At 37.8% G+C, this 13,988-nt stretch overlaps 3 protein-coding genes across 3 annotated transcripts; 2 read left to right on the plus strand and 1 right to left on the minus strand.

The window, feature by feature from the left end:
* Positions 1-4,897: 4,897 nt before the first annotated feature.
* Positions 4,898-7,118, plus strand: LOC104758603 (root phototropism protein 3). Its single transcript, XM_010481496.3, has 2 exons — positions 4,898-6,140; positions 6,343-7,118. The coding sequence occupies exons 1-2, from the start codon at positions 5,388-5,390 to the stop codon at positions 6,952-6,954; spliced, it is 1,365 nt and encodes a 454-aa protein (XP_010479798.1). The 5' UTR covers positions 4,898-5,387; the 3' UTR covers positions 6,955-7,118.
* A 1,310-nt stretch (positions 7,119-8,428) lies between these two features.
* On the plus strand, positions 8,429-11,777 carry LOC104758604 (uncharacterized). Its single transcript, XM_010481497.3, has one exon. It carries the CDS (start codon positions 8,429-8,431, stop codon positions 11,630-11,632), a length of 3,204 nt encoding a protein of 1,067 aa, XP_010479799.2. The 3' UTR covers positions 11,633-11,777.
* LOC104758605 (putative 2-oxoglutarate-dependent dioxygenase AOP1) lies at positions 10,458-12,961 on the minus strand. The gene is made up of 3 exons (XM_010481499.3): positions 12,566-12,961; positions 12,145-12,469; positions 10,458-12,062 (listed from the first exon to the last, which is right to left on the minus strand). The coding sequence occupies exons 1-3, from the start codon at positions 12,928-12,930 to the stop codon at positions 11,820-11,822; spliced, it is 933 nt and encodes a 310-aa protein (XP_010479801.2). The 5' UTR covers positions 12,931-12,961; the 3' UTR covers positions 10,458-11,819.
* Between the last annotated feature and the right edge of the window lie 1,027 nt (positions 12,962-13,988).

Genomic DNA, 13,988 nt, shown 5'->3' on the forward strand with positions numbered 1-13,988 from the left:
GTGATTCAGAAAAACGATGTACATCATCGTGATTTGCAATCGGGTATGCAACCGTACAATTCACTTCCTCCGTTGGTTGCTTCACTGATTTTTGCACAACATAGTCCTTCAACTTAACTGATTGAGTCTTTTTACGTTGACCTTTGCCTAGCTGGGATTGAATTGGAGGCTCCGTATCTGGTAAACATGACGAAGAAGATGAAGTGTTCAAACTGGGCTCATTAATCAAGTTTTCATTTTGGGCCGCAGGTAAAGGCCCAATTGGTGTGATTGTTTCTCTTAGTGGACTCGGTGCAGGATTGATTAAAGGGGTAAGCCTTGGACCCAAATCTTCTTCCAAAACAATACCTTCAGATATCGGTGCCCATAAAACCTGACCATCTTCTTCTTCGTCGACGAGAGGCAAGGTTGTTTCTGGTGAGAATGGAAACTTTGACTCTGAAAACACAACATCACGAGATACAAAGAATTCCATCTTCTCAAGATCATACAATCGCCAACCCTTTTTTCCATGTGGGTATCCCATGAAAGCACATCTACGACTTCTTGATTCAAACTTATCACCTCCATGACCAATATTATGAGCATAGCAGAGACTACCGAAGACCCTGAGATGATCATACGACGGTGGTTTGTTGAAGATGCGTTCAAAAGGCGTTATATTGCCGAGAACAGAACTTGGAGTTCTATTAATCAGATAACCAGCAGTTAAAACACACTCTCCCCAGAATTCAATTGGGAGATTTGCCTGAAACCGCAGAGCTCTTGCAACGTTTAGGATATGTCTGTGTTTTCTCTCCACCCTGCCATTCTGTTGTGGAGTAGATACACACGAAGTCTCATGTATTACGCCATTACTCCCAAGAAATCAGTTAGTGAAACAAATTCTGAACCATTATCACTTCTGATACTTTTGACATCAGAGTTAAATTGGCGTTTGGTAAGAGCAAAGAAATTCTTCAATCGAACAGAGGCTTCTCCTTTGTGATTTAGCAAATAAAGCCAAACCCCTCTTGAGTAGTCATCAACTATTGTCAAGAAATATCTTGCTCCAGAATGAGAAGGTACTCGATATGGACCCCAAATGTCAACATGAATTAACTCAAAAATCTTGGATGTTTTATTCAAACTTATTGGAAAGCAATCTCGGGTCTGTTTTGCTCTAAGACAAACATCACATGTTTTATTCAAACTAGCTACTGAAACAGAATGATTAACAAAAGGAAGCATTCCCACAACTTGTGCAGACGGATGTCCCATCCTGTTATGCCACATCTCTAATGTGTTTTCCTCTCTTGTTGTGACAGCAGCAACGACCTCCGTACCACACAAGAGAAATGTCCTTCCAAATCGTTTACCAGCTCCAATCACCATCCTCGTAGGTCGGTCCTGAACAACCAGAAAATTGTCAGCCATCTGAATGACACACTTGTTTTCATCCATCAACTGTCCCAAAGAAATCAAATCCGACTGAAACCCTTCTACAAAGTAGACTGACTGAAGCATCAGATTAGAACCAATACGAATAGACCCTTCCTTACGTGAAACTTTTTCTCTCCCATCAGCCAAGATTATCAAAACAGGTGACATATCTTTTACATCAACTAAGCTATCAAATCGGCCGGTTAAATGGTGAGAAGCACCTGTGTCCATTATCCAAGTAGGAAAAGAAGACTTACCCGAAGCTTTTTCCACTGGAGTGTCCTTGTTTGTGTTCACGGCGTTGAGAATGGTCTTAAGAGAGCTCCATTGTTGATCGGTTAATCCCGTGACTCCATCCCGATCCTTGTCCGTGATTACATGATTCACATGCTCACGACCCGGTTGTTCCACATTTGGAACACTCACTCTGTTGGCATAAACTTGGCCTCTACCTCTGCCTCCACCAGAGGTTCCTCCACCACGACCCCTTCCTTGCAATGTGCGACCCTTAGGCCTGTCACCCCACCATTCAGGATAGCCAATCACAGCGTAACAGTTCTCCGCAGTATGACCAAACCGATTACACAGCTTACAAGTTCCAGCTTTTTCCTTCTCATCAATTCTGAACTTTGGCTTTGTGTGAACCGCAAATGACACCACCTCCGGTTTTTCTTCACCACTCAGCCGCAGATCCTCCTCCTGTCTAACAATGTTGTAGACCTCTTCTAGAGGTTGGACAGGAACACGTGCTACAAGGCTTGAACGAACCGCCCGAAAGTGATCATCAAGACCACACAGAAACTGATGCACCTTGTCTTCCTCCCGATCAGCTTCCTGTGCCGTACCAAGATCACACGTACACTGCCCACATTTGCAAACACGTATAGGCCGGTAAGCAGCAAGACTGTCCCATATGCGAGTCAGTTTCCCATAGTAAGCCTCGATTGCAAGTCCTCTCTGTTTGCAACAAGCTAACTCAGATTTGATTTGCTGAATTCTCGATCCATTCATCACAGCAAACCGTTTCTTCAAATAATCCCAGAGATCTTTGGCAACATCTCTGTGGGATATAGTTGATCGCAACATTGGATCAATACTCATTTTGATCCAAGACACGATCAAAGCTTGGATTGTCCACCAATCCTCCAAGTCAGTGGATCCTTCTGCAGGTCGAGCAATGGATCCATCCAAGAAACCAAATTTCTTGCGAGACGTCAACGCCGTCTTCATGCCGCAAGCCCATTCATCATAATTAGTTCCCTTCAGAAGAGGATGAGAGATCACCGCTCCTGGATTGTCAGCCGAGGTCAGGTCATAAGGTGAGATGGTTCTTCTCACCTCCACAGTTGCCGTAGCAGTCCCAGTTGGCATCGGATTCGCAGCAGTTGTTGGATTCGTCGCCATAATATCAATTCAAGAACGAAATTCAAAAAAATTTAGTGTCAGGCTCTGATACCATAAAGAAGATACAGAAGCCAAGAAATTCGTCTATTGATCCAACAAATGAGCAAGTACATATATATAGCGAGAGAGCCAAACTGAACTCTGAAATCTAGGAAAATCTATCTAGTATAACAACAAAGATACGTATAAGGAAGATACGAATAAGATACGAATATACTTTACCAACCAGAATCTACACTTAACTCCAATAATATCGTTGATTTGATTTGTTTTCTTGTCTGTTGTAATGCAAGACCAGGACTCTTGTGATGTAGTAACCTATATATATCATGCATTACAGTTTACAGACATTATACTATCATCTCTAAATTTTGGATTAACCTATACAAGATTTGACATAATGATCATGGAATCAACATAAACGTATAATTTTTTTTGTGGTTTTTTTTTTGCTTGTGGTTATGGTTGTGAATCTTGTGATTGCGAATTATTATAAACAACACAAGGGGGACACAAAAAAAAAAAATTATAATCAAAACGGGACCATACAGTATTGAATATTATGTAGGCTTCATCTTCAAAAGAGAAGATGTTTAAGTTTCTTTTGTCTATTTTTTTTTTACTCTGTTTTTATCTATACGTACATTATTGTCCTAGGGAATATATAAGACACGTCCACGTTCCCATCTTTGTACCTATTGATGTTATCATTTTTGGCATTATAAGGAGGGCAAGATTTTGTCTTTCTCTTTATCTCTATCTTCTCCTCAGCCTCTCAATCCTGTCCAACGGTAGGATTCTGTCACCAACCAGTCGTTTGGCCCATCTCATATCTTTTTTAGTCATGTAAACGTGTAGTTACCTGGTAAGACTTCCACGTTACGTTCTTCATCCCTTCAACTTGAATCATATTTAAGTTTGTGGCTTTCATACATCATTTTTAGTATACCACTTATTTACGTTTTAAATTCTTGATTTCGTTATTTTTTTCCATTAAAAGATTTTACGTTTTCATAAAGTGATTCCAATCCAATGTATGAAGTCGTTAATCTATGAAAACTACTTTGTAAAGACATTTTGCAAGTACAACTTATTCATATGTTTCTGCTATTGTATTTTTGCTATTCAAAACTGATATATGTGTCACCACCAAATGTTTTAGGGACAAATCAACTTAGTCTACTAGTTTTGTATAAATTTGGTAGAGGGAGACTTGAGTTTTATATGATGGCTTTAACCACCTACATTGTTGAAGTTATTACATGAAAAGCCACCTAGCGCTGACTGACATAACACATGAAGAATGTAGCATTCATTGATTTCAAGAGAGCTAGACGAGAACGATGATGAGGGAAATAACTCAATAAGAGACTGGATGGATGAAAGGGTTAAGAAGTATAGATCCAACTAAAACCGCTTCAAACCTACATTTGTGTTACAAGAATATGAATATAAATGTATATTGATATTATAATCCATGACTTTGTTTTGTTTTCTGATGTAATAACCTATATACAAGAGCTTACGAAAATCCCATTTTGTCATCTATAGGATGAGACAACGAGCATGGAAACAAAATTGAAAAGGTACAATCTTTTTGTTAATTTTTGGCTCTTGCGATGTGTGATAACAGTAACACACGCGACAAGGTCATCGTGTAATAGTTGCAATAGAACCATACAAATATAGAATACAATGTTAATGTGGTCCTTATCATCAAAATTGAAGAATCGAAGATGTTTAATTTAATATTATGTCTTTTCTCTGATTTCCGACTATATTTTTGTCCTAGAAACTATTTGGAACACGTCCATCCATGTTCCCACGTTTGTCGTTTCTACGTTTTCCTTCTCTAAATTTATGTATCTTTTCTAAATATGCATTCTCTTTCCATTTAGTACAGAAGATTTTGTCTTCCTCTTCATCACTATCTTCTTTTCAGCCTCTCAGCCTCTCATTCATGATGTCCAACGGTAGGATTATATCCTTCAAACAGCTATATGGCCCATCTGATCACCTCATATCAATGTTCCGTGTCGTTTAAATATTGCATTAACCCTAGTTAAATCATATCGAAAAAACATCTTGTAATTGTTTTAGTATAATTTGTTCATCTCAAAAATGTTACCACAACCATATCGCTGTTCATGTGACATATACCACGAAAATTTCAGAAACAATTATACTAGTTTGTTTTAAGTTGGTTGAGCGAGACATTGAATTTAAGGTTAACATAATTCCCAAAACTCAAAATTCATATAAAGTTTGTGCCTTTCATGCATAATGAAAAATTCCAAAAAAATGAAAATCTCAATAAATTTCATTTGGATTTCTGCAATCTAAGTTGATTGTTTTTATAGGAAATGGCAAGAATTTGTTCTTTCCTTTGGAATTTTACATTGGAGTCATGATGAGACGATGACGTTTCAATGTAAGACTTTTCAAGAAACAGAGCAAACGTAAACTAAATTGCTTACACACTCCATAAAACTAAGTACAAAGTAACCCCACTTTTACACACACATACACTACACAACTTCCACCGTGATAAGACCAAAGACATGGTGGACAAAACATCTTCGCCGGAGTCTGCCACCATCTCCACCAAATCTCCGTCAAACTCCACCGGAAAAATAGAGTGTTCTTTGTTCGACGATGGTTGCATTCTTGACATTGATTATTTCGTTAACACCATCGCCGGAATCAAATCCAAAGGTGTTCGTCCTGATCTCATCGGCTCCATCATCGTTCATTACGCTTCCACGTGGCTTCCTGACCTCTCAGACGTAGTCCAAAACCCTGATGATCCGCAACCGCAACAGCAATCAGAGAGCTTCTCTGTTACTGCCTTCGTCATGAAGAAACGTTTCTTAGTCGAAACACTAATCGGAATCATCCCACCGGAGAAAGATTCCGTTCCTTGTAACTTCCTCCTTCGTCTTCTCAGAACTGCCAACATGGTCGGAGCAGATTCAAATTACAAGACCGAGCTCGAGGCTAAGATTTCATGGCAGCTTGACCAAGCTTCCCTCAAGGAGCTAATGATACCTTCGTTTAGTCACACATGCGGGACATTGCTTGACGTTGAGCTCGTGACTCGGTTGGTTAAGAAATTTACGGGACTAGACTACGAAGGAGTCAAATCTGGTGCTTCCCTTGTTAAAGTAGCGAAGCTCGTGGACTCTTACTTAGCCGAAGCCGCTTTAGATGGTGATTTAAGCCTCCCGGAGTTTATGTCTCTCGCCGAAGCTCTCCCTTACCATGCTCGTGCAAATGAAGATGGGTTATACCGAGCAATTGACACTTATCTCAAGGTAAATATTAAGTTAAATGGGACTCCTACAGTCCTACTCAAAACGAATTGACAATGAGTAGACTGGTCCAATACCACATTTATATTATTTTTTATCCTCTCCTACTTGGGATGTGAGAGTCCTTATATTAGAGAGTTTGAAATCTTGAAGCCTAATTTTTGGTGGCTTTGATTCATATTATTTTTTGGGTTTTATTGTTTAGGCACATCCTAAAGTGACAAAGCAAGAAAGGAAGAGACTTTGTGGACTAATAGACAGCAAGAAGCTATCAATGGAGGCATCTCTTCACGCTGCACAGAACGATCGTTTACCGGTTAGAACTATTCTACAAGTTCTGTTCTCTGAGCAGACAAAGCTGAGTCATCGCAGCAACAACAACATTGACTGGAGTGGCTCATCGTTCAGTGGCGTTAGGAGCAGCCCTAACCCTTCTGGTTCACACTACTCAGAGTCTGGTCCTGCGCGGTGCATGTCCAAACGTGAGATAAATGTTCAGCACGCAGAGATAAGAAGGTTGAGAGAGGATATGGCAAACCTGAAAAGCCAGTGTGAAGCGATGCAAACGCAGTTACATAAGCTTATTGAGAAGAAAGGTACGTGTACTAGTGGTAAGAAAGGGTTTTTTAGGTGGACGAAGTTGGGATTTAGGAGCGGTTTAAGTGTAAGCGTTGTGGAAAATACAAATGGTGATCAAGAGTTTGGTGGTAATGGAGAAGATGATGAGTTTGAGTATGTGACTCAGACTCCTGGTAATATGAAGACGAAGCTTGTTAAAGGAAGAACACCTTCTAGGTGGAGAAATTCTATGTCTTGATGAAAATTAAACAGTCTTTATCGTCTGTAGTTATTTCTATTGTTGTTGTTTTAGTCCTTGTTTCTTAAACCTAACTCTTCGTACATTTTTGGTAAGGTCATATAATAAAGTCATATCGATGGCTTGTGGGTCAAGTTTCTTAAATGGTTTTATCTTCACTGAAACTCTCTTCGATTCTTGTACATCTATGTAGTTTCTCTGTTATATCATAATCACCTAATTTCTTATCTTCGAAACCTAGAGGAGGTTTTCAGAACATTTTCTCTGGTTCTTTCACGGTCTCCAATTTCCCAATGCTGCCTCACTGGCTATATGGGCCAAATATTTTGGCCCAAACGACAATATCAGCACTCAAACTTATTTGTCGTTGAAATAAACTTTTTTTTATATGTACGAATGAAATTGGGAGTAACTTATGGTTCGAAAGTTCGAAACAATAAAAGAGTAGAAAAGAAAACTAGAAGTAAAGTCAAGGTCAATGGGATCGCACTTAAAAGTTAAAACATACATATCCCGTCGAACACGTCTCCTGGTCCTCCATCTTTAAGTCAAGTCAACCACTCACTTAACAAGTTGAACCAACCACAATTAAAAGTTTTTTTCTTTTTTTCTTCCTAACAACGTTGTGATATTAAAATCAGTTATACACTTATACTTAAGATAAGAATTTTATATATTCAAAAACTCTAGGTCCTAATTAGACGTCCAGAAAAGATTTAGTGTCTAAACCAATTAGTCGGGATTGTTTTCGCATTTTTTCTATTACATAACAGAAAAATAGAAAAAATGTTAAATAATATTTTAAAATTTATTTTACCATTTTTTGATTGCTAAAAATAAATTTAAATATATTAATCAAATGATGAGCTGATTAATCAAACGTCTAAAAAATATATCAATTGGCTAGACGATTTTCGCCCGCTTAAACATATTTTTTGATGAAACGCTTAAATAAATGTGTTAAGAAATGGTAGACGGTTGATTAGAAAAAAAATCAAATTTTATTTATTATTTATAAAAAATATTAGAGGAAATGATTGGAGAGGGATTTCTAAAATTTATTTAAATTATTAGAGATTCAATGCAAATTGCAAAATGTTGGAGTAGTATAATTATTTGTTTGACAAAAAAATTAATTAAGGGGAGATAAATGTTCAAATAAATTAAAAGAAAATTCCAAAGACTTTTCTCTGTTCACTGTTCTGCTGCTTAATGCTTTAACTACGAGTGTAATCATCTCTCTCCACTCTTTCGATCTATATCAGTCTTCGTCACCAGTGATGTAACTCTTTCACCAAATCGAATAATCCCATAGAAAACCCATCAACCAATCTTCACTACTCCTCTTCCCTTTCAATCAAAGTTTCAATCTTTGTCCTAAAAAAACAAAAAATCAATTGTCGCGACTCGCAAAGTTCCTGTCTTTTTTTTTTCTTTCTCCAGACCAAAGAAGGCTTCCACTGTTCTTGTCACTATGAAAACGGTAATAAAGCTCCTTCCTTTGATCTTTCTAACATTTTTTGGGTTCTTCTCTTCTCTTGTAATTGCTTCCTTCTCGGAGTTAGAGTCCGCTCCTGTTTTTGAATCAATCGGCGATGAATCATCATCATCATCATCATCATCCGCACCTAAGATTAGTTACGATCGGATCAATGAAGTGAAGCGTAAGTGCAAATCTTATTTATCTTCAGCTTCTGAATTGAAGCTCGAAGACCTCTCCATGGCTCCAAGAAAATCCAAAAAAAGACTCAGCTTTCGATACGGAGATTGGAATCAAGATTCTGGTGATTCTCCGATTCTACCGTTTGATTCGACGAACACACCTAAGAACTCGTCGACGAAGCCTATGAATCTTGTTTCTTTCTCACTCACAGATCTAGATCTCCCACATCGAACCAAGAGATACGTAGGCGTCAATGGTGTTATGCTACTCGCGATCACAATGTTCAACGAGTTGCCAAGCTTGAGATCTAACTACGGGATCCGTGAGTTTGAGTTATGGCCTAGTCACACTCAGCTTAAGATCTCGTTTCAAGGGGTTTATTTTGAGAACGGTGGTGATGATGATGAGAGAGTTTTGTGTATGCTTGGTGAAACAATGTTGCCTTCTCGTGACGAATCTGAGTCTTCTTCTACTGATCCATGGAAATGGGTTAAGGAACATGACACACCTCCGCTATTACAAGATGATCAGATTCTTCTTCTTCTTCGGTATCCGAAAAGATTCACACTGACTAAAAGAGTGATCAGAGGAGAGCTTACAAGTCTAAACCAGAAGCCTAGTCTTAAGTTTTTCGACAAGATTCATCTGTCTTCTCAGCTTGGGAAATCTGTTCGGTACGATTTCGTCTCTGACGATTTGGTATCAAAGGCTTGTGATCCGTATCCTTATAAAAACGAAACCTTTACCAGTTCTGGAAGTGGTATCAATGTCTATAAAGGGAAAGGCTTCTGTGATCTTCTCCAAAGAGTTGCTAACCGTTCGCCACTCACCGTTGTACCTAACTGGAAATGTAACGGTACAGATGAGTACTGCAGCAAATTAGGTCCGTTTGCGTCTGATGGAGATATTAAATCAACTGATGGTAGCTTTAAAGATGTGAAGTTGTATATGCAGAACATACATTATGAGGAAACTGCAGCTCGGTCTGAAACAGATGCTGTTACAAAAGTCTCAGCGGTTTTTCGCGCTGTTCACCCGAATGAGAATCTTTACATTTCAGGGTTGAGGTCAGGGATAGACAATATGACGGTTACAGCTGAAGGGATGTGGAAGCCTTCGAGCGGGCAGTTATGTATGGTTGGGTGCAGGAGTGGTCAGGTAGATGGCTGTAACGCTCGTGTTTGTTTGTATATTCCAACTACTTTTTCGATAAGGCAGCGAAGTATACTCGTTGGAACGTTCTCTTGCTTAAATACTGAAAAGAACTTGACTCCTTCTTTCTCCCCTTTATCCTTTGAGAAGCTTGTGGAGCCTATGGATATGCAGAACTACTTCCAGTCTTCGGATTCGAAACCGTTTTATAGTTACTCCAAGTTAGACAAAGCTGGTGCTATCCTTGAGAGAAACCAAGAGTTCTCTTTCGGAACCATAATCAAGAAGTCTGTAATGTGGTTTCCAAAGTTGGAAGATTCTGATGATTTGCTTACAAGTCTTTCTCATTTAGCTGAGGACTTGACTTTTCATACCCCTGCATTTACTGACAAGCTGGCCTCAGGGACTAACTTCGGCATGGATGTTCTCTCGCTCGGTCCTTTATTCGGACTTTTCTGGCGTACGATGAACGTTTCCATTCCACAACAGACTACTCCTTACCGCACAAAAGCTGAGTACACTGAGAAACAGCTTCTGCTCAATGTATCAGCTCAAATGTCACTTACAGGGGAAAATTTTGGTAACTTCTCTGTTATTTACTTGGAAGGTCTTTACGATGAGCATGTTGGGAGAATGTATCTTGTTGGATGCAGAGATGTGAGAGCTTCTTGGAAAATTTTGTTCGACAGTGCTGATCTTGAAGCTGGGCTGGATTGTTTGATCGACGTTGTGGTTTCTTATCCACCCATCAAATCACGTTGGTTGGCTGATCCAACTGCTAAGGTTTCTATATCCAGCAGAAGACCAGAAGATGATCCTCTCTATTTTAAACCGGTTAAGCTGAAAACAACTCCTATCTTTTACAGAAGGCAACGTGAAGACATTCTTTCTCGTGCAGGCGTTGAAGGGATCCTTAGGGTTCTCACTCTTACATTCTCTATCGGTTGCATCACTAGCCAGCTTTTTTACGTCGGTAGCAATACAGACTCGCTTCCTTTTGTTTCGCTTGTAATGCTAGGAGTTCAAGCTCTAGGGTATAGCTTGCCGTTGATCACTGGAGCTGAGGCTCTCTTTAAAAGAAAACAAGCTTCAGCAACAACGTATGAACCACCTTCATTTGAGCTACAGAGAAGTCAATGGTTCAATGTGATTGATTACACTGTGAAGCTACTTGTGATGGTCTGCTTCCTACTAACTCTAAGGCTTTGTCAGAAAGTGTGGAGGTCTCGTGCAAGATTGCTCACTCGAACACCTCAAGAACCGCATAAAGTTCCAAGTGATCGCCGTGTGCTCTTCATTGCCTTGATCTTACACGCACTAGGATACATACTTGCTCTGATTCTACATCCAGCAAGAACAGATAGATTAGTTGTTGGAAGTTACGCACCTGCTGTTTCGAATTGGTGGCAAACCGAAACAGAGGAGTATATTGGTTTGGTTCAAGATTTCTTTTTGCTCCCTCAGGTTATTGCTAATGTTATGTGGCAGATTGATTCACAGCAGCCACTAAGGAAGCTATACTACTTTGGGATCACTCTTGTCAGGCTTTTCCCTCACGTCTATGACTACATCATTGGTTCTGTTCCTGATCCTTACTTCATGGGAGAAGAACACGAGTTTGTTAATCCGAACTTTGAATTCTTCTCTAAGTTTGGGGATGTCGCGATACCTGTTACTGCGATACTACTTGCTGTCATTGTGTTTGTTCAGCAGAGATGGGACTATGACAAGCTTTCCCAAGCTTTAAGCTTTGGATGGTTTAGGATTCTCCCTTCTCGTTCTGTTAAGTATGAGAGAGTAATGTCTGAATCCGAAATGGTTTCTGGAGTCCGTGTCAATGGAAATCGCAGTGATGATGAATGATTTTGTGTATTAGTTGTTGTATGATTACACACCAAGAAATGGATGTGTCCTTGTTGTGACTTAACGTGCAAGTTTGTATATATGTTTTCCAGAGTAAGATTACACTTATTTTTTTTTTCTTTTTAAGATTATTACATTTTCACAATATGAAACTTTAGATAGTGGATACATACATAGTTGAAGCGATTCAAATACCACAATAGGCTTTGATAGGACACTCTGATTTGAAACCTGTGTCGGTACGGTAGAATCGAAGAAGACCGAGATGATCAAATGGCTTATACAAGAGAGGATGTTGATGATCAGTTAGCTCTTCTGGTACTTGAAGAGTTCCATTGTTGAATGCAAACATCGCAAGAGAGTATCTGTCTGTTTCACCGCTCACTAGAACTTGGTGTCGTGGAGACCAAACCCTATCGTTGCTCCATGCCTAAAGGTATATATATACACTTAAATTAGTTCAATTTATGTTTTGTATACGGTTTAATTTTGTATTTATAACCTAACGTTACCTTAAATGCATCGCCTGCGAACACCATGAAGAGTGAAGGTGATGATAGATTGATTTTGATTCGCTCTCCCTCTCTAGTTTCCATTTCAAGCCCATTGACTTGGTCCTGGTGAAGTATTGTTGTAAAACTCTTGTCTGTGTGTGTAACAAATCCTAAAGTAGGGTTTTCATTGTTTGGTGCACAATTCTTCAGCATGCGGAGAAGGTAAGTTGTTGATTCCATGTATGGATTGTAGTACTTCTCGACGTTATAGCTCTCGAAAACCATCTGAATCACCATTTGATCAAGCTTGGCTGCAAACTCCGCATACTTATGCAAACATTCACTAAAACAAACCAAGCAAAGTTGAACGTTTATTTATATATCAGAAAACAATAGGTGAGGATACTAAAATGAATCGGATCCTTTAATAAGTACATACCTAAAATGTTCATTTCCTTGCGGCCACATCAAACCTGTGAAGCTTCTGGTTGCTTCTAACGAAGTGGCATTATCAATGCCAAGACTTTCATGAAGATGAAGAGTTGGAATCTGACCAACGTATCCACTTAAAGGCTTATCGTATTTGTTCTTCATTTTGGTATGGGTCGGAAGATCAAACAAGTCGACCAAAGAACCAAAGACTTGATCAAGAAGATCTAACGGAGTCTTGTTTTGAAGATCTATGATGAAACATCCATATTTTTCAAGTGCTTGTGTAATGTTCTTGCTTGTTGATTCCCAATATTTCGTGCCTGGTTTCAAATCTTCTCTTGAGAAATCTAAGGTGAGAATTTTACAAGACATTTTTTTTTATAAATAATTTGTTTGTTAAATTATATATATATATATATATATATATATATATTGGTGGCCTTTTTGGTGGATCATTTCTTATGTTTATATAATGTTAAGACTATTGTGGATGGAAATATTCTCTGAGATGAAAATGGATTTAGGTGTTCCTTAAAAGACAAATCTTGCTTCTTAGGTTTCAATTATTCGTTTTATAAATGAAAACAAAATGTTTCTTTAGTAATATTACTACTCACCGGTAGTGCTATAACAAGTCACCGAATCCATGGACCACATTATAAACTATGTTATCGAGTCGGGATTACAGTTGCGATTTGTTTTTCCAATCCATGGACCACATTATAAACCGCTATGTGCAGAATAAAACGATTAAAACAAAATTTATATGGATAAAATTATTATCTGAAATCTAAGATCCGTAATCAACATAGATGGTTTTAATACTTATAATTTATCTAATTCAAATTTTTATATCATTTGTGCGGTTTCAATGGATTCCTAAGTACTTATACATGTAAGGAAAAAACAATATTTTTAAATTTAAAATTCTACGTGTTAGAAAAAAGTCAATATAAATTATGAATAAACAGAAATGGGATTTATAAGTATTTAATAACATTTAATTCATAGTTGGTATTTACTATTAATAATCAACAATTACGTAATCTAAATTTGTATGGACTTTCTTTTAATATAACAGGAAAATGATTAATTAAAAAAAATCAATTTGTTTTTTTAAAGAAAAAATATACATTCAAACTAAATGGCTACAATTTTTGATATTTAATGAATATATTTTTGGTATGTAAATGTTAAAATATGATACTACTATTTTTACTAATTTAATTAGATATTAGATTTTATAATACTAAATTTGAAATGTTTATAAAAGTACATGTTAAAAAAAGAGATGCACATTGTTAAAATTCTGAAAATAACAAATAGTTTTAATTTATTATATGAATTTTGAATAAAATTTATAATAGCATAGATGTAATTAGTATTAACTAATGAGGGTTATTTGCTAAAATGTATCTTGAGGTATTTGG

Source organism: Camelina sativa, chromosome 17 (assembly GCF_030686135.1).
Source record: "Camelina sativa cultivar CO46 ecotype springtype chromosome 17, ASM3068613v1".
NCBI lineage: Eukaryota > Viridiplantae > Streptophyta > Magnoliopsida > Brassicales > Brassicaceae > Camelina > Camelina sativa.